Source organism: Pomacea canaliculata, linkage group LG1 (assembly GCF_003073045.1).
Source record: "Pomacea canaliculata isolate SZHN2017 linkage group LG1, ASM307304v1, whole genome shotgun sequence".
Taxonomy (NCBI): domain Eukaryota; kingdom Metazoa; phylum Mollusca; class Gastropoda; order Architaenioglossa; family Ampullariidae; genus Pomacea; species Pomacea canaliculata.
Genome location: NC_037590.1, coordinates 33,467,200 through 33,491,378, shown reverse-complemented (window position 1 = coordinate 33,491,378; position 24,179 = coordinate 33,467,200). Strand labels below are relative to the sequence as shown.

The 24,179-nt window shown below is 35.1% G+C and overlaps 1 protein-coding gene across 14 annotated transcripts in view; it reads left to right on the top strand.

Moving 5' to 3' along the window:
- Positions 1-23,691, top strand: part of LOC112568395 (neurabin-1-like) — a 51,977-nt gene extending 28,286 nt beyond the window's left edge. For 9 of the 14 annotated variants that reach the window (XM_025245728.1, XM_025246575.1, XM_025246342.1 and 6 more), the window contains 19 exons: positions 8-112; positions 312-459; positions 763-963; positions 1,246-1,497; positions 1,627-1,680; positions 1,885-2,013; positions 3,539-3,660; positions 4,140-4,236; positions 4,566-4,710; positions 6,021-6,107; positions 6,704-6,888; positions 8,113-8,246; positions 8,916-8,927; positions 10,787-10,981; positions 11,499-11,659; positions 14,789-14,992; positions 16,111-16,220; positions 16,631-16,813; positions 17,173-23,691. In XM_025245728.1, coding sequence (XP_025101513.1) covers positions 8-112; positions 312-459; positions 763-963; positions 1,246-1,497; positions 1,627-1,680; positions 1,885-2,013; positions 3,539-3,660; positions 4,140-4,236; positions 4,566-4,710; positions 6,021-6,107; positions 6,704-6,888; positions 8,113-8,246; positions 8,916-8,927; positions 10,787-10,981; positions 11,499-11,659; positions 14,789-14,992; positions 16,111-16,220; positions 16,631-16,813; positions 17,173-17,322 — 2,674 coding nt within the window. In that variant the 3' untranslated portion in view covers positions 17,323-23,691. The remainder of the gene's footprint in view (positions 1-7; positions 113-311; positions 460-762; positions 964-1,245; positions 1,498-1,626; positions 1,681-1,884; positions 2,014-3,538; positions 3,661-4,139; positions 4,237-4,565; positions 4,711-6,020; positions 6,108-6,703; positions 6,889-8,112; positions 8,247-8,915; positions 8,928-10,786; positions 10,982-11,498; positions 11,660-14,788; positions 14,993-16,110; positions 16,221-16,630; positions 16,814-17,172) is intronic. The other 5 variants (XM_025245874.1, XM_025245797.1, XM_025245961.1 and 2 more) reach the window with 5 other exon arrangements.
- Positions 23,692-24,179: the final 488 nt, after the last annotated feature.

The following is a 24,179-nucleotide window of genomic DNA, read 5'->3' as shown; positions in this document are numbered from 1 at the left end:
TTTACAGGATTGAAGTCAATGATCAGATCATTGAAGTTGATGGTAAAAGTTTAGTAGGAGTCACACAGGCTTATGCTGCTTCTGTATTACGCAACACAAGTGGCATTGTCAAGTAAGACACTTTCATAAATTTTTGTATATATTTGATTTAAAAGATCATAATTTTGTAGCTTTTAATTCAACTAAAGGACTTGCAAACTCACCACCTTTTAAAACATTGCTTTACATTGTGAGCTCTGTTAGTGTCTTTTTGCTTTTGTAATTTGGTCTTCCAATTTGTTTAAGATACTATGAAAGGGATACTTCTTCAGATTCCAGATAGGGCGTGAAAAAGATCCAAGCAAGAGTGAAGTAGCTCGACTTATCCAGCAGTCCCTTGCTCAGGATAGGGCACGTGAAAACATGCGTGAAAAGGAGCAGGAACGCCTAAAGCAGCTTGAAGAGGCCTTTGAGCCTAAGGTTGGAATTGGCTGTTTTTTGGCTGACATTAATTTGAATCTTGCCAAGCAGCAAAGTATTAAACAAGTATTTTACAAAGACATTCTGCCATTTGCAACCATCTTTTTTTTTTAATGAGATATTTGGTGTTATTAAACTTTATCAATTTTTGTAGAGGCTATGATTCTCTGCTTGCTACATTGATTTATCAACATTCTTTTAAACTTCATCTTGAAACATTTCTGGGTGGCGTCTGTATTCTTTTGTTAGGGTTTTGCTGCAACACTAAGGCAAAGTTTTCAACATGTTAATTTCTTTTATCAGGATGAAGTAATGGAGCAGCTTTACCATGAACATCAACAAACTTATCAGCCTCTGCGACAGGTAAACGGTCATGCTTCCTTCCCTAAAGAACAAGAAGAGGGACGTTTGGATGATTATGATGAGGAAGAGGATGATGGGGCTGACGAAGAGGAGGAGATAAATGCTGGAAAGAATTCTCAGGAGGTGGATGACGAAGAAAAGGTAAGGAATGATATTTTTTGGTAAATAATATGATCACAAGTTTTAGAATTCTGTTGTAGATCTAGTCGGATATATAGATGTAAAACTGTATGCTTCTATACCTTTTAAAAGGCTAGTTAATGGTTGATAAGTGCATGGCATGTCCATGGCTGAAGAGATTACTTTTACAGTTAGCACAACATAACTGTGTTCATTAACATTTTAAATGGCAGATTGCTGTCCTAGAGTGACTTTTTTGTTTTTGTTTTTACGTACATGATTTGTTTTATGAAATCTTCACAGGTAGAACTGCTACATAATGAGAGGCAGCATCAGAGGGAGCACAACTTTGTTCTGGAGCTTGAGAGTGCAGCAGGGGACACCACTCCACAGTCAATGCCTTCCATAGCAGACGATGAGAATGGTAGTTCACCAGAATATGTAGAAAACTCAGATGCAAAACCAACTGTGGAAGTATTTGAGCTACAGGAAAGTAGCAGTGATACAGGTTCACCAGAAATGGAAGCAGAAAAACTCTTCATTAAACTTAAAGAGGTAAGACTTGATCAAAAACACAAGTATTCAGTTACACTTTAAATCCATGTATCCCACATTTGCTATCAGTATTTTTAAAAATTTATTTTTTCAAAGACAAGTAAAGAAGACTTGATTACTTTTTGGCAGGCGCAGTATAAAAATGCAGTTGCTGATGCAGAGCTGGCAAAGTTAAGAGCAAAGGTAAATCGTTTAATTCTGTATATGTGTGTTTGCATATATCAGTACATTTATGATAAAGGATTGTAAAAGTGCAACGAAGAAGAACATTAACAACATTTTGAATGAATATTAAAGAAGTTTAGTAGATCGTGATGCACCACTGAAAGAGTTTTCTTTATTTGTTTAATTTTGATCACTTATTCTAGCTTTTCTGTTTTTAACAAGATGATCTTGTTGGAGAGTGCTGAAAGTCAAAGGAAGCAGACAGATAAAAAGTATGAAGATGCACTTCATAGACTGCGAGAAGTAGAGAAGCAGCTGGAAGCAGCTAAGAAAGAGAAGAGTCAGTATCAGGTATGATCCCAACATTTAGTCAGCTTTTAACTTTTCCAGTTACAGCTGATATATCAGTGTTGTCTACATACCAACCAGCTTTCTCCACTTCCTGTGTTTCATTTTATATATTTGTGGATGGGCTTGCAGAAGAAAAGAGTACCTGCACAAACATATAGTTGGGATCAATAATCACTCTTAAATACCAGAACCACTAGCTTATTGATTTCCACTTGACAAGCACACCAGTATGTAAGTTTTATGGAAGGTAATGCAAAAATGGAATACAGGTTGGCTGCAACACCCAGAAGCAGATTGAACCATGCTACCAACAAGCAAAGAGTGTCACTAAGAAAATCTCATCACTATGACATGAGGATGATTTTATAAGAAGTGAAAAAGAGTTGTTGACAGAAGATTGGCAGAAAAAAATCATGTCACCTTGGAATATTTCATCCTATAGCCTTCATCTTCGCATGTGCACAAATATGGTAATAGTGATGGTAGCTTCAATACAACTCAACTATGAATTTACCAACATGGCTGTCCCAATAGTTAAGCCTCTTCAAAACATTCTTTTTGAACTGTTTGGTAAAAACACATTAGCAGCAAAAGATGTCAAACAGATGAAAAGTCAGGTTGAAGAACTTGCTGACAAAGTTTTGGAAAAGTTGGAGAGGGCTGAAGGACAGATGATAGATGTGAAAATGATAGCCATGACCAAGGAAATGAAAATTGTAAAAGGAAAGATAGCCAGACTCGAAAACAATGCCAGCATTTATGAAATGATCCTTAAGAAACATAAAGATATGTGTGAAATCTACTCTTGTAAAATGAACAACAGTAAAACCATTAATTTATTCATTTATCCAGATCTTGAAAACAGGCATATTGTTATGATGATGCGATTTCAAAATTTGAAAAGCAGTGGGTCATTTAATAGTATCTGATAAACTGATTTTCTTTGTCTTACACTTTTTTTCTCAACTGATATTTCCTATTGAATGGTCACACCTCTTGCAATGTGTTACATTTTTACATCCTTCCTTCTGCTTTGTCACTGTCATTACAAGTGATTCTGTAAATTCTTTTTCTATCATGAATAAAAAATTGTACTTACCAATGGCACAGTTTAATATTTACCACTGAATTTCAATGTTTAAAACATTTATGTTGTCTCTGTCTGCATTTTATCTTGCATACATAAATTATTCATTTATCTTGTAATATGACTCTTAAGATCAGTATTAATTTTTGTGGTTCCATTGCCATATTAGAAAGTTAATACATTTTGTTGGGTAGAGGTCTTCGCATAAATAATCACAGACCTACTTGTACACATTATGCATTATATGTAGGTGAATATTTTCATTCTCACATAATTCTCTCTCTGTTTTCCTTTCTCTCTCTCTCAGACACACATAGAGGTGCTCACAAAGGAACTATAGAAGTAGCATATTCTATTTCTACATGAGCATACTTGGTAAAGAGTATTATTTTGATGTATTATCTAATAAAATTTAATTATTGTTTACTAACAATTCAGGATATGCTAGAGGGATCACAGGGCCAGTATATTGCACTGGAGAGGAAAATGAAGGCAGACTTTAGTGCTCTGGAGAAGAAATATCACAAAGCCAAAAAGCTTATAAAGGAATATCAACAAAGGTAATCTCTATCTGTGTACTTAGTGTAAGCACTTTCCCCACTCTGTACTTTTTTTTTAAGAAATGGCAATCTTTCTTGGGTATGAACTATTGCAAGTAATTTTTATTCATAACTTTTTAAAAACTATTGAAATGTGTAACAGTTTTCAGGCCAAACTTATGACTATATAATTATTTCTAAGTTAATCCAAAAGTTCTATTTTTTTCATGATTTTTCCAAGAATAGTTGTCAGTTATTGTTTTTATCCAGTACTTTATACTTTTTAAACCCAAATTTACAAAATTATGACTAATCTATAAATATTAAAAAAACTGTTTTGAATCAAAAGTGTGGTAGACATGCTTGATAGAGATGTGAGTGGTTCTGGTTTTGGGCTTGTGATGGGTTTTTATTTGACCTGAGTAATTGCACTCTTTTGTATGTGGTCTTTTCCAAAACAAACATTTGATTTTGCTTGATATTTTTGGCTCTCTTCACAGGGAGAAAGATTTTCTTCAAGAAAGAGAGAGTCTTCTGGAACAGCAAAGTGAAAAGGACCAGCAGTACAATGATTTGGTAAAATATCTCAAAGATAGGGTAAGTTAGAGATGTCTTTGTTCCCGTATATCTTTAACTTGGGCAAGAACCCAGTATTGTTTGGCAAAGATTTTAGGTTTAAATCTTCAGATTTTATGGGTTTTGTGTTTTATTGTTTCTTTCTCAGAATATAAAATGGTCAAATTGTACTTTTTTTCTTTTCCAAGCTGATTCTGTCTCTTGGTTTATCAATCATTTATAAACCAGTTGAGTTGTGTGTTTTAATTCTGTCCTACAACTCATAGATTTGTTTGAGCTATTCAGAAGGATGTTGTACTGCAGAAATGAAGCATGTTTTGAATAGTGGTTGATTTAAGCTGGCTCCACAGGTGTTCCAACTGGAGAGTGACCTGGCTGATGCTAGGAAAGCGGCTGGTCTTCCACCTGTCCCCTCGCAAGAAATTGTTGAGACTGTGCAGATCTCTGTGTCCCGGTCTCCTGCTCGTGCTGTTACAACAATGCTTAATGGAGAGGGTGGGTTTAGTTCAGTGTACAGTTTTGCATGCTAAATGAGTCCTTTTTTGTTTTTTGATCATGGGATACAAGTTTCCTCAAGGTATGTATTTGTGAATAAATAGCATTTGGCTGAAAAAAAAGTCATTTTAGTGAAATTTTAACCCAATTATGCATGCTGCTTGAAAGTTTGTTTTTAAAATAGTAGTCTAAAATGTTTTGTAGCTTTAGAGTGCTGAATCCTCACAAATGGTGAGAAGAAAGTGACCATCATTAAAAACTGCTTTTTAGACAAACCAGCATTGTTAACAGACTTCTTCCTTTACCTTATAATTTGTTTTGTCTTGCAATGTGTTGGTTGCATCTAGCTAAGTAGTTTTGGTGTCACTTTTCAGGATCACTTAACAAAAGCCCATTTTGCGCTTGCTTTTAATTAAATCAAAGCAGCTGTTGGTTTCTGACATCTTGTAAAAATTCAGTCACAATTCAACATGAAGGGAAAAAGGACATGACATTTCACTTCTTCCTTGTATATTTTTTATGTGAAAGGGGAGGGAGGACGGTGCGGTGCTATAACTTATTGCAATGGTGGCATTTTTTAAAATGTAGATGATTTTAGGACATTTTAAAATTTCTTTAAAATCAGTTGTACACACTTTTGCTGTGTCCAGCAGTACCTGTTTGAAATCAAAGCTGGATTACTGCAGCTTAAGCATGTGTTGCCTGCACTATTGGAAGCTAAACTAAAATTTTGATTGCTTGTAACAACCGACGCATATCTCTGGACTACTGGCTGTCTGCTGAGACCAGCTCTTAGCCTCTTGTGAAGTTGTAGGCTGTTGGGTTGCGCGAACCATTTAACAGGTTAATATGCAGAACCACTTTAAAATTCTTTAAAAAGTCAGCGATAGACTTGCAGTAAATTTTTACTTAGCAACTTCTTATTATTTCTTTTTTGGAAAAAGTTCTTGACATCCACTTCTCACAGCTTAGAGCCAATAAACTGAAAACACAACAGTCCATAGAGCTTAAGCTTTTATACTTCAATCAATATGAGACTTCACAATATCTTCTCTTCTTCTTCTTGATGTTTATAGTTAAACTGGAAGCAGTTTTGTCCTTTGGCCTTCTAGAAGTTAACGCAGAAAATTTGACTGCAAGCAGTCCAGAGATATAGCCTGTGTTGTAATGTTTATTTCCACTGGATACAGCTAGTACGGTAATACGTTTTCCTAGAGATAATTGTTGATTTGTAAACATTATTGTATAGAAAAAAAAATGCTCGAGCTGTTTTGTGATGTGCCTGTCCTAGTGTGTTGCAATAATTGCAGAAGAACCTCTGTCACCACTGCAACAGTCTGCAGAAGATGACCTTTCAACGTGCTCAGAAACATCTTTTGATATTGTCATTTCTCCTGGTGGGTCTTATGCCTAAAGCACTACCATTTAAGAGAAACAGAATTTTCTCAGGCATTCCATATTTTGCATTTATGTTGTCCTGTATTTTTTTTCTTGTGTGTGTTGTTTTTAGTATTTACTAGGTTATAAAATTATAGAATTGTTCTTTCTGAATGTTTTCTTCAAATGCTTCTAGAAGTAGATTTCTTCATTATTTGACTAACAAATAACATCTTTGTGTGTACATGCATGTGTGTGAAAGAATAAATGGGAGTTACATTCATATTTGTATATTTTGATACTAGAAAATTTTAAAAAGATTTTTTTACAAGCTGCTTTTTGACCAGGAATGCAGCCTGCAGAAAACATCCAATAATAAGTTAGTGAAATAGCGGTTATGTGCTTTTTTTTATTGCAAAGAACAGTTAAAATGGTATATGTTTAGAGTAATGTTTGCGCTGTAATATAATCTATGCTATACGTATTTATGTATTTGACTTTAACTTGGCAGGAGTACTCTTCCTCTCAGAATTATATGACGTCATTGTAGTGGTGTGGTGAAAGAATGAGTGATAGCAATGGTGTTTATGAGAGTTATGACATTTTTCTTTAACAGATGTGGACGAGACTTTATCAAATAAGGCTGTGCCAGAGTTTGAGGATGAAATTGATGCTGTAAATGTGCCAGTGGAATTTGCGTCAGTGCCTGATACACCTCTTTTGGATACCTCTGCACATCGGGCCCGTGCCCATCTGGCGAGCAACATGCCTGCTCGAAGACCACCCACAAAACGTGGCAAGGTAAAGTTTGGCATTGTGAAGTTGACCTTAAGACCCGCCTGTTGTGAAATCATCCATTAGCTGGCGGCCTTCTTTTTTTTATGTCTTTCCCTGTCTTTCTCCCAACCATGTTCTATGTTTATGTGGAGTGTTATTCTATTTGCCCACTGTTACTATTCTGTTAAGGCACACATTTTATTTTTGCTCTTTATTACATATGCATGAAAATTATAAATATACATGTAGACTGCAAATATCAAACGTATTTACATGTCCTGTGTCAAGTATACTGTTAGTAATGCTATTTGCCATTCAAAAAATAACAGGACTGAATGAGCCACTGTTTCTGTACCGATATTTATTATTGATAGAGGCCACATAATTTATTGTTCCACAATAAATCTTGACTTTTGAAAAGGAATAAACATATCCACTTAAGGTATAGCCTTCAGAAATTGACATTTATGAACGAAGAATTTTATTAGAAGAATATGAAGTCCAAAGCTTTATGAAAATTCCTTTTCTGATAATAGCCCACACCATATTAATAGTTTCACTCTGAGAGGTTAAAAGGCAGTTACATTTACTTTTATGCTGTTTTAAACCCATGGAAGTTAGAAGGTCTGTGCTGGTTTAGGCAGGATATTTAATGTAGAATTCATCAGGGGACAGAAATGTACCTTCAGTATTTGTAAGATCCCCTATTCATATCGCTTTTGCATCCAACCATACCTTTATATGTACAACATTTCTCATTAAAGCACAAGTTATTGGTGCATGTAATGCCAAGGTCATATACTAAGGATAATGGTTAGTATAGAGACATCATGTCAGCAAATCAGCAAATATTGAGCTGAGTAGGTAATGTAAATTATCCTCAGCAGATATTTCACTAATTCCTGTGTTATGTTGGTAGTCATTTTCAGGGATTCCCAATAGTGTAGTGGTTAAAACACTCACTTATCACCACTGCAGTGAGCAGATTATGGGTTCAGATCTCGTCTTGGGATATTCGCTATATGTGACACCTGTCTGCAGGGCTGGGTGTCGGGAGTTTTCTCCAGGTACTCTGGTTTCCTCCCCCCTCCCTCTCCCCCCATAGTGCGAAATCACCTGGTAAAAAAAACAACCAACCAAGTTGTAATTTTCCAATGGTGCTGACATCATAGTGTATTTTGTTCTGCATCATTGTGCTTGAACCTTTACAGTCAAGATTGCTAAGCAAGAATGCAATGCTTTGTACAGTCACCAGAGAATGATTTTGAAGACTTGGAAGATGCTGAGGCTGCAGAAGCAGCAGCCCTGGCCATGATGACGCGACAAGACATTGGGCGGAGTGAGAGTGAGAGTGGCCTTGAGACGTGGATCAAGCATGACAGGTTAGTGCAGCATGCTGTCCCAGTGTGCTTTCTCGGGCATTTTAGTACTGCATTTGACTCATAGAGGTGACAAGTGTAGGAAGGAAAATTGATGCTTGGCTACTCTGCACCTAGGATGAGTGGTGTGAAGACTTGTTGAAACTATATATATGTGTGCGCTTCTACCTAGGGTCTTGGTCATCATATGTGTCTGACATATATGGTTGAAAAAATATGCTCATGCTCATTATAGTGTATTAAGAATTGCATAATTGTTCCAGATAGGATATAATCTTGAGCTTGTTCATAAAACAGATGTAGCCCATTTATTTTCTAGATTATTTTAATGTCTGTGCCCTTTTTTTTTTTACTTCATGGCATTAATACGGTAGAAAGGGGTACTGTAAATTAAAGAGTCCAGTGATGATGTCATTTTTGTGGGAATGTGAAGGAGCAGTCAGATTATGATGTTTTCCCTGCAGCAGAATGCTTGTTCTTCAGGGATTAATAATGAAACTATGATGTTTTGTATGAAAGTTATGCATATGATGAAATGACTTACAATAATTTTGCAAGCACGAGATAAGCTTTCCTAATTGTTCAAGAGCTGTGTTAAATCAGTGTAAAATAAAACAGGATACCAACATTAGCAAAACTAACCAAAATCATAATTTCGCATGTGTCATTTAGAGAGGCCATTGCGTAAGTAGTGTTGCTTTTACTTTTGGGTGAGGTTTCAAATATTCAGCTCTATGTATTCACCAATAGACTGTTATGCTGCAGTGCATTTTGTTTTTATGAAAAAGTATTTTTTGGGGGTGGAGTTGGCTGATTACTTTCTGATCACATTAAGCAGTCTTGCATGATCACATTGTATTTTTCTGATATATACATATAAACACATTGATCGGATTAAAACAAAAGGTATCAGCAAGAATCAGTGATATGACATAAATATTATATTTTATATCATATGTATATAAATGAAAGTACAAATATTAAAAAGTAAGATAAAGTAATTCAAAATAAATAAAACTTTCTAAAATTTTAGTAGTTTTAGCTGCTTAGGTGGGCAGTAATTATAGGACTGAATATTATCAGTTATCAAACATCTTGTGTGTCTCATTGTGGAACTTTGTTAACTTGTGGAATGGTACCTGTGTGTAGTTAGGTAATGCTGACCTGATTGTATTCCCCTCTCTGTCTTGGTGCCTGCCTTTTAGACTGCCTGCATTTATTCCTATGTAAGTAGGACAGGCTGGGTGAGGAGATGCCTTCATGTGAACATTGTTAGCTTTCTCTTCATTTGTCAACATTTTATAAAACGATTTCTGTCCGTTGCTTCATAGAATGGAGCCTATACCTCCAGAAAAAGTGAATTTTCGCTGACCTTTTCTTAACCCTATTTTTTTTTTTTAAAGAGTTTATAAGACACACTGCTGCTTCTTTTAGGATATCTTGGCACCTTTTCATACCTTTCCCACTGTGACAGAGACTTTCTTCAAAATTGTTTGCAGATCTTTTGAATAGTACCACTGCCATGCATGTCAGTCATTTGAATGCTCTAGACTATATAAGCTGTTCTGTTAACTTCTTATCTCCCCAGTCTCCTTTTCCTAATCATTTTTTAGGTGTACGTCTCTCCATAAGTCACCTACCAATTTTTATAAACTTTTTTATCAGTTGCTATTTAAGGTGTTTGCTACTTGTATGATAATGTACTCTGTTTTAGTCAATGAGAATTTGCAAAATCATCTTGTCTGAGAGAAGCAGTTTTTTTTTTTAATTGGGCTTTATCTGTTGCAGATGCTTTTTCATGTAGTGCACTTGCTTGCTATTTTCATATCTTTTTCAAACAGTAACACTATGTTTTATATACACACATATATAATATTGTTATTTAAACAAATTATTGTTGAGATGCATTCGTGATTTAGTGCCTTGTGTTAATTGTTAGATTAAGACATGCAAATGTTGGCTTTTCACATCATATTGCTTTGAAATGGGAGGTTATTCTTGCTTGTAATAGATCAGTATTTTATGTGTATAAAAAAATTAAGGACTTTTAACATCCTAATGGTCAGGCTTGTGGCGAATTAAATCACATTTTACCTTTTTCTTTTTAAAGTAAATTTTAGTGTGTGATAAAATGTTGAAGAAAATTGAATCTCTTCACTTGACTGGTGTATAAAGCAATTCATTAAATTAGAAGACTGTTTGATGCTAGATGGAAGCTTGCTTGTAATATAAACAGAAATGATAAAATTTGTGTATATAAATAATAGCAGCAAGAAGTGTGAGTTTATGTAGAATTTTAGTAGTTGTAGTTTTTTTCCAGTACTTGTCAAAAACCCATTTACAGTGGACTCTTCGTAAAATAGAGGAAAGAATCTTTTACACAAAGTGCATCATTGTCTTTAAACTGTAAAATATAATTTAATTTAAAAGAAACTGGTGAAGTTCAGTGTCTGTAAATGGGTTTTGATTTTTATTTTATATTTTGCTTTGCTTTCCTGGGCATTGGATCTCCAGCTTGTATTTTATCTTTCTGTCGGCCATAGTGACAGCACTGTGAGGAAAAGTGATGCTAGAAAGCGCAAGGCTAAGCAGGTACCTGCTGGCTCCATGCACGTCCCTCCTCCCTCACCTCCTTCCTCAACCTCCAGCACAGCACCATCTTTACCTGGCACCTCACTGTCTCTCGACACTGACAGCCAGTCTGATAGCCATAGTCTCAGCGATGCTGCTGCTTCTCGGTAACAAAATTGTTCTTCTAGTTAAATCTTTGGTCAGTAGGCTGCTTGCTGCTAGCTTGAACACTTTTCAGGGTAATGATCTGCTCCTTATGCAAAGTTTTATTGGTTTGCTTAGTTGAAAACCTACAGTCCTTTATCCAGCTGTTGAACATTCATTTCATTTCATGCAGAGAAGATTTGTAAAGATAGTATTTTCTCTGCAGTCACTACATAGTTACCAGTTATTAACTCGTTTCGACACTAAGAAATATACTTCATTTGTTTGCTTTAATGTTGCATGCTGCAATTTTCACTTGTCAACATTGCAAAGCAATGAGGGTAGTATTACGTTTGAAAACCACCATTGCAACAATAAAACAACTAAGCAGCAACATAAAATATCACCACAATCATTGCTATCAAGAAAAACTTATTAATACAAATGTGATGTCTTGTAAAAGTTATGTGGATATGCATATGCATTCCAAGTATTTTGGCAGTCTTATCTGTCAACAATTATTGCTTGTTGTCCTTTCAGAAAAGATGACAGTCAGTCCGACACTTCATCTTCAGTTTCCCAGACATCATACGATCCCTCAAAGCCACATTTCCGAGGCATGGAATCTGAGATCCCAGAAACAGCATCACAAGAAGATGAGGGTGGTGTGTCTTTGGTGTCAGCTAAATCCTCCAGCAAGGGTATGTTACTTTGTACTTTGTGGTAATGTTTTCATACATCTTGCAGGATGTCAGAATTAAATACACTTTGTCCCTTCATTAGTCATCTTGCAGGATGACACAGGATTAATTACATACACATTGTCCTTTCATTATTTAAGGTTTTTTCCAGTGGTTTGATATACATGTATAGAATATACTGTACAAATACTGGCAAATTGAGACGTTGCAAAGATATTGTACCCAGCATGTTAAAGAAATGGTGCAAACAGCTTGCACAGAAATGAAAATATTTTTTACTGTTTACGGTGCATGACGGCATTATGCATGATGCATGTTTATCAGAGTGACTTAGAGCATCCTGATAACCAGACCTGCCTGCTGATACAGATTTTCTGTAGCTTCAGATTTAGACCTATAGAACTCCAGTAATGAGTAAGAAACTGAGGATTTTCGGTTACCAAAATTACAAGTATTTGAGTAATGCACTTCTTTCCTTGGGCTCAATTTTTTTAAAACTGCTGGCATGCTTCAGGAATCTGAGTTTTTACTGAAGTACAGTTGTAAGCATTTATTATTTTCCTCAGAATGAGATTTCCTTCTACTTACTCAAATGGCTATGGTTCAGTGAGTGGAAGTTTCGGCTTTTAATGGCTAGTCAAAAGAAGCAATGTGTAACAAGTGATTTAAGGAGATAAAGGCAGACAGAACTGAAAATGTTTTGTTGATATGATTATTCAAGTTTATAAAGTTCATTAAATGTAATACTTACACAAAAAATGTATGTCTGTTGTGTTGTTTGATGTCATTTGATTAATCAAAAAACTACTGACCGTCACTGTAGTTGATGAAAACTGTTGCAATTTGGGTTGTTATGGATAAAGGCCAAATGCTATGGAAAATTGGCATATTGAGCGGGAAATACAGTGGATGGAGAATTTTGGGGATAGGCAAGTTTGTAGTAATTTATTTCAATCATTATTTCTGCATGATAGAATATTGTCACTATTTTGCTGCTTAAAAAGCTCATTTGTGTTCCTTTGAACACCCTAATCAGCCACTACAGTGAAGTGGTCAACATGGCTGAATTTCAAATTCATTTGTCTCTTCATCCTCAGAGACATTCTGTCTTTTATATAAAGAAAAGATTTCACTTACCCCTGTGAGAGATTTTCTCATAAAAAAATTAGATGTCTCAATGCATAGGGCATAATCTGAAAAAAAACCACTTTGTTTAAAAAAAAGGTGAATGCTGTCATTTACCACAAAGCATTGACAGGTGAATTTCATCGTGATGTGATGGAGAATAAAAAAGAAAAATCCTCTTGGTTAGGCATACATTGATGGCTGCTTTCATCACTCAAATTAAAAAAAAGAATAGTATAGCTTTTTGGCTGGCCTTAAATCAAGTCATGTTTCAAAGGCAGATTTCCTATAAAAATTATGCAGTTTTGATTTTTTTTTTTGGAGGGTTATGTGGGAGAAACATCATTGCTTATATATCTTTAAAAGCATGTTCTTGTTTGTAGTTTCAGGAGATTAAAGGTAGTGGATAGGGTGAGGGGGTATCCCATACCGTGGTAAACTGTAGGTATTTTGCCTTGTATGCAGCATGACATGTAGCAGGTTAAGCTCATCTCTTTTTCTGCTGCTTTTAGTTTTATTCTCAGGTACTTTGATTTAGAGTATAGCTTAGTATTTTAGAATCTTGCTGATTAGTTTCAAATAGATCCATTTTCAGTTTCTTTTTATATAGACTAATAGTAATTAGTGTTCTTTTTAGTTGAGAAATCTTCTCAGTGTTGAAGTGCTGTAGAATGGGCTTCTTAGAGAATGATAAATGCCCTAAGGAAATCAAGAATTGAGGCTGATCTACTTTAAAGGGAAAGATCCAGCTAGAAAGAGATAAGGGAGAAAATAAAAAATAAAGGATGTTGGGGAGAAAGCTGTATCAGGCAGGAAGCTGTAAGACTTTTACTTAATGAAGTGAAGCTTCAGAAGAAGAGATAATTGATAAGAACACCCTATCCACTAAGCAAAACACTAGGAGCTATGGCCAAGAGGTGTGTACCTTCACATCCAACTCTGGCAGGGGTCGAGAAATGACCACTTTCACACCTCCAGCTTTCATTGTTCCTATGGGAGGAGGATTTAATTGTACAGCTGTCAAATGTAGAGGAAGAACACTGTACATGCTGCTGCTGTGTCTGCCATGACAAATACCAGAAAGGAGCATACTGATGAAATATCTATCATGCATAACATTTAATTTCTACAGTTAACTCAGAACCCTATTCCAGATATGCTTGGTTCAGAACCCAAATGGTAAAGGTGGTAAACATGATTCTAGCAGAAATCTTTTTGTTCTTTTAGTTCTGTGCTTCCTATATATGTTCATGTAGTATGCATCATATCTGGCTTTTGAAACATAGTAAAAAGTGTCCTATTTATCCAAAATTAGCTACAGTGCTTGATTTTTGTTTGCTGGCTCATAAACACTTGCAAGTGTACTCTGTAGTGCCCTCATACTTTTTTAATTTTTAACCTGTGTGGCACTGCTTTAAGTATTGTGCATCTGATTGTCTTGGGCTGGTCATTAAGGATAAAGGAAGCTGATTTGTAAGAATTCAACAGATGACATTGATGATGAAATGAAATATCCAGTGATATATTAACTATCTATTTATTCAGGGGCCATATTCATGAAGGTAAGTCATTGTCCTGGGTAAATCAAGGGCAAGCGTCTTGTCTATATCGTTATAAGCCGACGTCCAATCTTAGCGGATATTGCTTTACCAAAGGACTGTAGTTGTAAACAAGTAGCTTCCTTGTAGTTAAGTTGCATAAAGCAACATCTGCAGAGCTTGGACAATGTGTCTAAACCACAGAGACAAGATGTTTTGCCTTGAATTTTTCCTATTTAACCCACAGGCAGTGATTTAACTTTGCTTTGTGAATATGACGACAGTCAGTTGCCTCAAGATTCCAAAATCTTAATTCTGAAATTTGCTCCTGATGTCAAGTGATTCCTCTCATTCAGTTTGTCATTGAATAGGGAACAAAAGATGCACAGTACTTAAACTTCATTATGGAATGTATCCATGTTGCATGTCATGCCTGACAAAAAGACTCATTCCTTGGTCACTGTAGGATTTGGTTTACCAAAATTTTCCCTGAAGCCTAAAGGGCTTTTCGGTGGAGGCAGCAGCAAGGAAGCGCAGGGCATTGTGCTGCTGTCCAATCGACCACTGGGTGAAAGTACTGGAAATGGTCTCCCTTTATCTTCTACTTCATCCTCAGGCATAACTCTAATCTCTAAAAAGCCACTAGATTCCAGCTGTTCAGACTTGGATGGTAAGTTATGTGAAAGTGCTTGTAAATTGGCCTTGACGGATTTTAACCTGTCAGAAGCTCAGCCTGAGCTACAGTTCCGGTGTGCAATGAATGCCAGTATGTGTTTTCAGATAACTGAATACATATTCTGGAGCTAATGGGTGGGGAGAAACTGATATATAATGTAGGATTGTTGGAAGAGAGCAGACGCAAAACATGATTGAAGTAGTTGAAGTAGCTTAAAGGTAAAACTTTTATCTTCCAGTAGAAATTAGTGGATCAACACAGTGGAGGGAAGTGAAGGTATTGTGTCAGATGGAAGCAATTAGCAAATCATGATTACTATGATAGCCAGCTCTCCATATATCCCTTTTCTCCCTCCACAGACTGAACCATTCTTTCCCATCATAAGGTAGAAACTTAGCGTTTAAAAAGTAGATTGAGAAAGTAGGTGGGCAGAAAAAAAATCAGTAATACAGACTGTTACTGAATTGGCAGCAAAAGGATTTTTTTTTCTGCATATTATTGACAAGAAATTTGTGCTGTAGCACTTCCATTTATTTCATGGAAGATGGCTTATGTTCATAAATATTTTTTCTTCTTCTTTTGAACACATTTGCTCATAGGGAAAAAGAAATAAAATTTGTTGATAGCTAATAGATTTGGATTTTAAAAGGGAGTAGTGTCTCAGTGTCATAAGCAAAAGCTAGTATTCTTTGAAGATTTATGAAAAGCAAAGATTGAAAGTTCCTGGCAATAAATAAATCTTTCATATCACAGGTTAGTATATTGCATGTTCCTTAAATCAGATTGTTTATGTCAGTGCTATTTTGTTTGTTTGTTTTCGTTTTTTGTTTCTATCTAAAATAATTTTGTTTGCAAACACTTCACAGATGCTGATAGCTATGAAGTGTGTTTCTGAGAGAATTTTGTTTTCTGATAGCTTATACAAACTCACAAACTGACCGCATGCTGCAATGATGTAGTATTCTGTCATAGAGACTGTGCATGTATTGTTTCTGTCTTTTAGGATTGCTGTCAAAGACTTTGAGACAGAACTGTAATCCTCTGACTTCGTCAAAATATTTTAAAAAAGTCCCTCCAAACATGTATGCATGTGCAGTTTATCTCTCTTGCAGCTGTCAGCACTACCAGTGATGTCTCATCCTCACTCATGGTGTCAGAACTTGATGATGACGTGGCAAGATCTGGTTTTACTTTGAACATATCTGGCACACCTGCCCAAGAGGTAACATAGATAATAAATTAATTTGTAAGGTAATAGTAGTGGGAAGGGGGGTGGAATCTAATAAATCTCCAGTGTTTGAGAGCTCATGAATGATGAAGAAAAAGGGCAATAAAATTTCAAATCTAGAAGTCAAGATAGTTAAAATTTAGTTCCCCTTTCTAACATTATAAAGATGTTGATTTTTTCCTTTAGCCTACTTATGTAAGTAATGTAAATGTAATGGGAAACACCACCATCTATTGGGGTGGAGTACAGAAGTAGACTGTTGGAGAGAAGCAGAGAAATGTCACTTGTTACTGAATAACAGAAGGTGTGGTTATAAGAAGCAGAAGGGGAGCTGAGATAAGAATCTCTTTGGAATGCTAGTTGATATTTTAAATGATATTTTTGGACAATTTTGCACATTTCAGGAGAATGTATCTCCCAACAAGAGGAGTCAGAATCAGTATCAGTCATGCAGCATAGCAGAATGGAATACAGAAAATGTGTGTCACTGGCTGATGGGACTGGAGATGGATAAGTATATTGCAGCTTTCACTGACAAATGTGTCACTGGCAGCCAACTTTTGGCTATGGATGGTTCAAAATTGAAGGTAGGAAAAAGTTGATGGATATCCATAAATTTATATAGTAGATGAATACAAACATGAGAAAGTGAATATACTTTAGGAAACAATTTTAACATGCTTGGGAGTAAGAAAAAAGTATTAAGCATCAAATCAAAGACAGCTCATATCTTCTGATTAGTGCATACATATATACTCCAAATAAGTATTCATGTTTACCATGAAGTGTAATCAATCCTAATGATAAAATTTATGTGGGTGGACTTCATAAAAGAATTGTGTGGATGCTTGCACAAGCATGTATGCATGCGTGTAATAGGCTGACAATATTAAACACTAAATGTCATAGAGATTATATTTGATTTTTCATGTTTTTGCACATCCAGGCAATGGGTGTAGTCAGCAGCAAAGACAGAGAGCTGATAAAAAAGAAGGTTAAGGAGCTGCGGGCAGCTACTGAGAAAGAGAAGAAACAGCAGGAAAAAGAACGGAAGGCCCGGGAGAAGGAACAGAAAAAACAACTTAAGAAAAAGTGAATGTGTGCTGCAAACATTTGGTTCGCCTAGCAGTGGATTTTGTGGAGAGGTTACTCTTTGACAACTGGGATGCTGTAAAGGATGTACATACTACAGCAGTCCAGACCAAATATATTTTTTATTTGACTGTGTGCCTGAACTCATTGTGTATTAAAACAAGTGTGGTGGTAAATACATTTTTATTATTAAAACGAGTTTTAGCTTCTCTGAATTAGCCTTGAAAAGGCACTCAAACATTTTTAAGATATTTTTATGTACTGGATCATCTTATCATCATTGTATGTACATATCTGCAGATGTTTGACTTGAATCTACTCATTTGTTTTTAAAAATGTATGTTGCTTAGCAAGATATGACTTCCTAGAGTGTCATTAAAAAGGTTTACCAGTCCATGTTTCATATGAAATTTTATTGAATTATATGCAGGCATAGTAGCCTATATTTAAGAAATATAATGGTAATAATATTTCTGTTATGCACTAGAACAACACTTTAAATGAAAGATGAAAGGCTTGAAGACCAAAATGCATCTTTGTAATATAAATATCTTTTTCTTAAAATGCCTCAAAATTTATCATGGAAGCTCAGAGGCAAAGCATTGGTGCAGAATTTGTGTTCTGTTCTGCTCATGGTCTGTTCATGCTGGTTCTTTTGTTAGTTTTCAAAGCTAATTTATGGTTTTATGAGAGGTAGATGTGTTTCTGTGTTCAGAATATTACAAATTGAAGTTATGGTAAGCAAGATATAAAATGGCTTTTAGTTGTATTATTAATGACAAATCATCTGATGCTGTTAATCCTGTCTGCAATCGGACTGCCAGCAAAAATTTAATTTTTGTCATTTTGTCATCAGTAATTCTAGCGATAACAATAATTTCGATTTCTTTGCAGTATTTTTTTTTAACCATCAAAGTGGACTCAAAGGGCTTTACAAAAAAAGCGAGATAACAGCTCAGGGCAAAATCATCAATTCTGGAACCAAGAATCAATTATCATAAAGAAAGTCATAAAGAAGTATCCATGGAGTAAGAGACAAAAAAAATACAGTTCTCATAGGAAGTGCAGGTACTTGCACAGACCCAGAATATAAACATGTCATAGAAAATGTATTGACAAAGCACAAAGTCCATAGATGATGATGATGATGATGTCGATTTGTAGTGCGCAAGTATCCATTCCGAAGAATGCTCATTGCGCAGAAAGAAACAAAAGAAGAATAAATAAAGTGAACAAATATATAAAACACCAGGAAAAGTACAAAATATAGACAGAAGTGTTTCTTGGTTGTTTAAGACTGGTTTGAAAAAAACAGATGGGTTTTCAGTTTTTTGCAAAATGTGGTTGGTGAGGTGATAGATCAGAATGTGTAAAGAGTGTATAGTCCATACAGTTCAGAGGGATAAAGCTAAAACTGCGAAGAAGTGGGAAGTATTCATGAAGCGAAAAAAAAACCTTTGACAAGATATCCCAACAGTAGGCTGAAGAGGTCATTAGTGAAAGAAGTAGTCTACAGGTGGAAGCAATGGCATCATTGAACAATAAAACAGGTATATGGTACAACAGAAAGCAAAAGAGACATCAGGACAGAGATCCAGAATGAGAGAACAAAGAGAGCAGTCTCTTCAAGCCAGTTAGGTGAAGAAGGATCACTCTCATCCATGATTTTTAACATGATAATGGTGGAACAAACAGGTAAAAAAAAATTCACTTTTCTAAATTTTTTTTTAATTGACAGTTGAATACATTAGAAGCATTTTCAGTAAGGATTCTTCCCGTTGTTGAACAGTTTAAAGTTATGCAGGTAAATAAACTTTAACCAGCTGCCAACATATTAAAAAAAAAAATTTAGAAAAATAAAAGATTTTGTCAAACATCTGTTTGAAGTGACTACAAGCTAGTACTGAAATAAGCTGTGCTCAAATTAACAGCTGAAATGGTTTGTAACAAGAAAAACAGAGTTGATGGTACACAAAGATTTGATCAAATTAGTGCTTTTTAATATTTGCTGCCACATTTGTGAGATTTAGAGAAAAAGGGTTAAGCTACAGAACAGTGACCAGTGACTTGTATGGTGGCCACATTATCTGAATTACTTTCTAAAATCAGCACACAGCTATTATTTTTAAAAACTTGCATGATATCATCTTAACATGAGACCCATTTGGCTACATCATTGATATTTAACTCTCAACAGTATGATGTTTCAAATATTTGATAAAGACTTGATGAAGACATATCGTTAAGACTTTATGATGAATTAATTTTAATGGTTGATTTGCTTGGATTTCTGGTAGTTCGATTCTTCTCAGTCTTCCATTAGTCCCCTACATGCAGAAACCCAAGACATCTAGGTAACAAGATGTCTCTTGTGGTAGTTTCACAGATGCCTTAGTAAGCAAAGTATGAAGTTCTTGAAAGGAATTGTCTGGATAGACCGAGTGATGTTTTTGTTTCAAGACCTCTAGAGCTGGCCTCTTTTCAGATTTATGAAAATACAGTCTCTTGCCAAAAGGTTTTGTTGAAGGAATGGTGGCAACATATTGAGTTGAGACTGTTTTTCAAAATTGAGTTACTGTCTGACTGACGAAGCCATGATCTGGTTATAGAGTTGTAAAAATTTTATTTTTGAATAGTGCTGCAGACATAGGTGCAGTTGGCTTTGCAGTAGTAGAAGAAATAAAATAAAACCATTGATGTACATAAAAAATTTTGAGTAGATATCATTTTTTCGAGTCTCTTCCCTCTTTATGCCTGTTAGTGGCATACAAACATCATTTCACAAAGTAAATTATATCCTCTTCAGCGTGACAAAAAATGTTTGTAGAATAGTGCAGCAAAGCACAAAATGTTTGCTGCAAGTTTCCTCCACCACAAAATAAAGAACTTGCAAATAAAATGCAATCATGTGTCATTGTTAGTTTTTTTTTTTACCCCTTACCAATAAAAACAATCTTTTTGTTTCATGCTGTCCTTGAAAACCTTGTCAATCAGATTTTTGTATTTGAACATTAATCTCTAGTTTGGAAGTTCCTGACAGTTATGACAGTTTATTCAGGCATGTATATGTTGGGATTTGTATTTATTTTGTTGTTATGATGACCAAAATGTAAGCAGTGTTCTCATAGTGAATGAGAGAACATCGGATTGTGTACTTTGATGCTGCAAAATCTTTGATGTGCATAATTTTCATTTCCCACCTTTTGGGACAAACTTTTGTCTCAAACATAGTGACAAGAAAAGAGTATTGGATTTGCTTGGTAGGCAAGAATAGTATTTGCAAGTGAATAGTTTAAGCCATAAAATGACATTGAGAGATGATGGAAGGTTGATAGCATGGTTGGAATGGCCACTGACAGTTGGAGAGAACAGGTGTTTGTTGAGTTTTTTGGGGGGGTTAGGAGTAGTTCTGTGTCTTGATTTTTATTAGGCTTTTTCATGTAAAGTGGTAGCAGTATATTTGTTCCTTAATGATATTAAATGAGATTTTTTCTTATTAGATATTGTTGGCAGGAATAATACATGTTTTTCAGGGCTGTTATGCATAAACTGTACATAATGTTGATTTTCATTTATACAGAGATGTATCATTTTTAACATATCTATAAAATTCTTGGGAGAGCAAGTCTCTAATTTGACTGACAAGATTACTCGTGGATAAAAATAGATATTATTGCCCAAGAAGAAATACACAAGATCAAACTCAGAAGTGTAATTAATCGTGGAGAGTGATCACCACCAATTATGATTTTATTATGATTTGTAGAGCATATCAATTGTACACTGTTTGCCAATTTTTCAAGTTAAATGCTTCGAATGTTAAACTAGTATTGTTGTTTAACTTAGCTCATATCATAGGTGTCAAGAATAAAGGAAACTAACCCTGTGCAAAGACGTAGACAGGAAAGAAGAGTGTAGAACTGTGTTTTAATTATAATACATCCTAATTAAGTAAATTTAGCATGAAATGGGTACTTCTTCTCATAGGGGTTTTTGAAAAGAAGTTTCCAAAGTGCTAATGGCACATTTCTTCAGCTGCCAAGGCTCATTTGTAAGTTCTGTCTTTGAGAGTGAATTTTTGGAGGATTTCGTCACTCTTTTTGAACCGGATTTGTTAGTGCGATTTTGTAATAGAAGAATGCTTTGGAATATAAGAATACAGTTATAACAGATGTAGCATTTTTAAATGTAACAACTGTAGGATTGCTTTCACCAACAGTCATAAGAGTTAACCCATTATAATACAAACATATATATATATAGAAACAAGTAAACATAGGAAAGACTTTCTAATGCTGTTTTAACAAGCACACAGACTTATACAGAAACCCTAAAGGTATATTGAAAGAAATTTAAAAGAAAACTATTTTTTTTTTTTTAATAAAAGATATATAAAATACCTGATACATTATTTTGACACGTACATTGATTAGGTCTGCCTCTTTTTTTAAAATTCTCTTGCAGAGTGTATGTAACACTTTTTTCCTGCATGAATAAGCCTATAGTGTCCGTCTGATATTTATGGGTACTTTTAAGTTAGGAAAAGTAAACACTCTTGAAACCAATCACCATGAGATGGCCTTAACTACCTGTTGGGTGCAAAATCCTATAATTGCTCATTAAATCGTACAACTTGGGTCTGGTTAGCAGGCGGCAACTTGGTCTTGCAAATGGCTGAACAATTTTGATTGTCAAAAATGTCTTTTTACTATTTTTAGGAGATGGACATGAGCTGCCAACATTTTTCTTCCTCTTTTATCAATTACAGAGTTACTTTGACATGTTAACAGCTACAACTATTTCTAATAATTTTACCTTTTTGTGCTGTGGTAGACTGCAGTGTTACCAGGACCAAGACAAATCACAGATCTGTTTGATGTCATTATTCATTGAAAGCAGACTTTAGAGTACAGGATGGAGGAAGAGGATAACAAAAAAAAAAGTTACCTGAATGTCTGATAAAGCAAGGTGTTTGTCATATTGCAAAGATTGTACTGTGTTGGAAAATAAATGTTAAGTCTACTTGCTCATTTCAAAATAAAACAGACAGGTTACCTCAGTATGTCCTTGTCCTGCAGCAGCAGTGTTCTTTCTGACGTGAAGTGATCCTTTACTAGGGATAAATACATTAACTTGCACATGCCATAAATGTAAACAGTTTGCAATTGTGTGAAGTTTGTTCATAATGTCATTATCCATTTTGATTGTTAATTTTTAAGACAGCTGTTCCTGAACTGGATAAAACAGTAACTGATAGAGTTGTGTATTTCAAAAGTTGTCAATCAGTATGTGTTGTGTCTTGATAAATTTTGGTCCTTTTTGTTTTTGTGGCTGTGAATTGTAGTCTGTTTTGTGTGGTTTAACACCAGGCCTTTGTAAGACTTTGGTTAGACCTACCAAGACTCTTGAGTATGTGTTTTTGAAACATGCAAAAAAACTTTAAGTCTGCATGAACAAAGGTATAGAAAAAGCATGATAGAGGGTAGTGTGGGTTTGTCAGCTTGTTATTTCTATTTATACAACATTTTTTTATTGAAACCTGTTATAGGTTAGGATGAAGCCCTTAGGGAAATCAGTTGAAAATTGTTCTGTAAGGGCACATTTGTATGTGAAAGTAATAATATGCTATTGTCATTATTGTTTAAGAAAATACAAAGACTGTTACTTCATACTTTGTTGTAATCCTTGGACCAGAATCTTTTGATTTCATTAATATTGTTTCTAGGGATGTTGATTTGCACAATTTTATACCCAGTCTTGGTGTTGCAAAAGGTGTTCTGTTTGTGTGTTATGTACTTAAGCATGCATTTTTGCATGTATGCATGAACAACTGTGGATACTTAAATGTGCATGTATGCAGTTACTTGTGCACACATATGCAGGCAGGAACAGACATGCATATTTACATATATTACCTTGACTGAGGTAAACACTTCACTACTAGCATTTCATCACAGAAAAAAAACCCTGTGGGATACACCTACATATCCTAATACTGCATTTAATGCTTTCATAAACTAGATATGGGGTGGGAATGGATGATCACTAATTGTGTATTGCATTTGTGAAGGTGTCATTGCAGGTTTGATATATATTCCTTTTGAAGAGTCAAGTTATTCATTTAATTTTTTATATATCATTTATACCAAGGCACACAATAATAATTATTATTATTAACTCCTGTGTTAATTCTGTATTGGCAGAGCAAAAAGCACTGCAGCTAGTTTTCACTAATCATGGCAGGGCAGGCTTTGTGTGAGTGCTTGTGAATCATGAAGAGAAAAAAATCTTCTGCTGGTGATCCTTTTAAAAGTGTATGGCAGGCAGGCATCACAGGATGCTCTTGTAATAAAGTGTCAACCATGACAGACATCAGGATCTGCTTCCTTATTTTCGTGTGCTTGATTTTTTTAATTCTGTGCTGAACACAATCATCAAAATGTCTGTATTGTCTACTTCTGTTCTGGAGAGATATAAATTATCCCATAAGAAATAAACTTAAAAAAAATATGCTCACACCTAACACACCCATACAGTTACACTTATCACCTCCTCCCCCTTCTCTCCCAGCGGCGATTGCCAGACGTCTAGGAACATTTGTTAGTCCTGTTGAAGAGTGCAATCGCACTTTGTAAAAAGTACTTGAAAAAAAGCATTCTTTTTGTGAGAGTGGTCTGTAATGACAATGTCAGCTTTTAACCTGAAGAGACCCGGTGTATATACCACCTAATGGTCCTTCTTTTAAAGATTCTTTTTGTCTTTTTCATTGTGCATCTTTCTCTGTAACTAGTTTCCAGTCTTCTTGAGCTTTGTTGTTATTTTTTCTTTTTTTTTTTGGTCTACTTCTTTTGATCTTGTGCA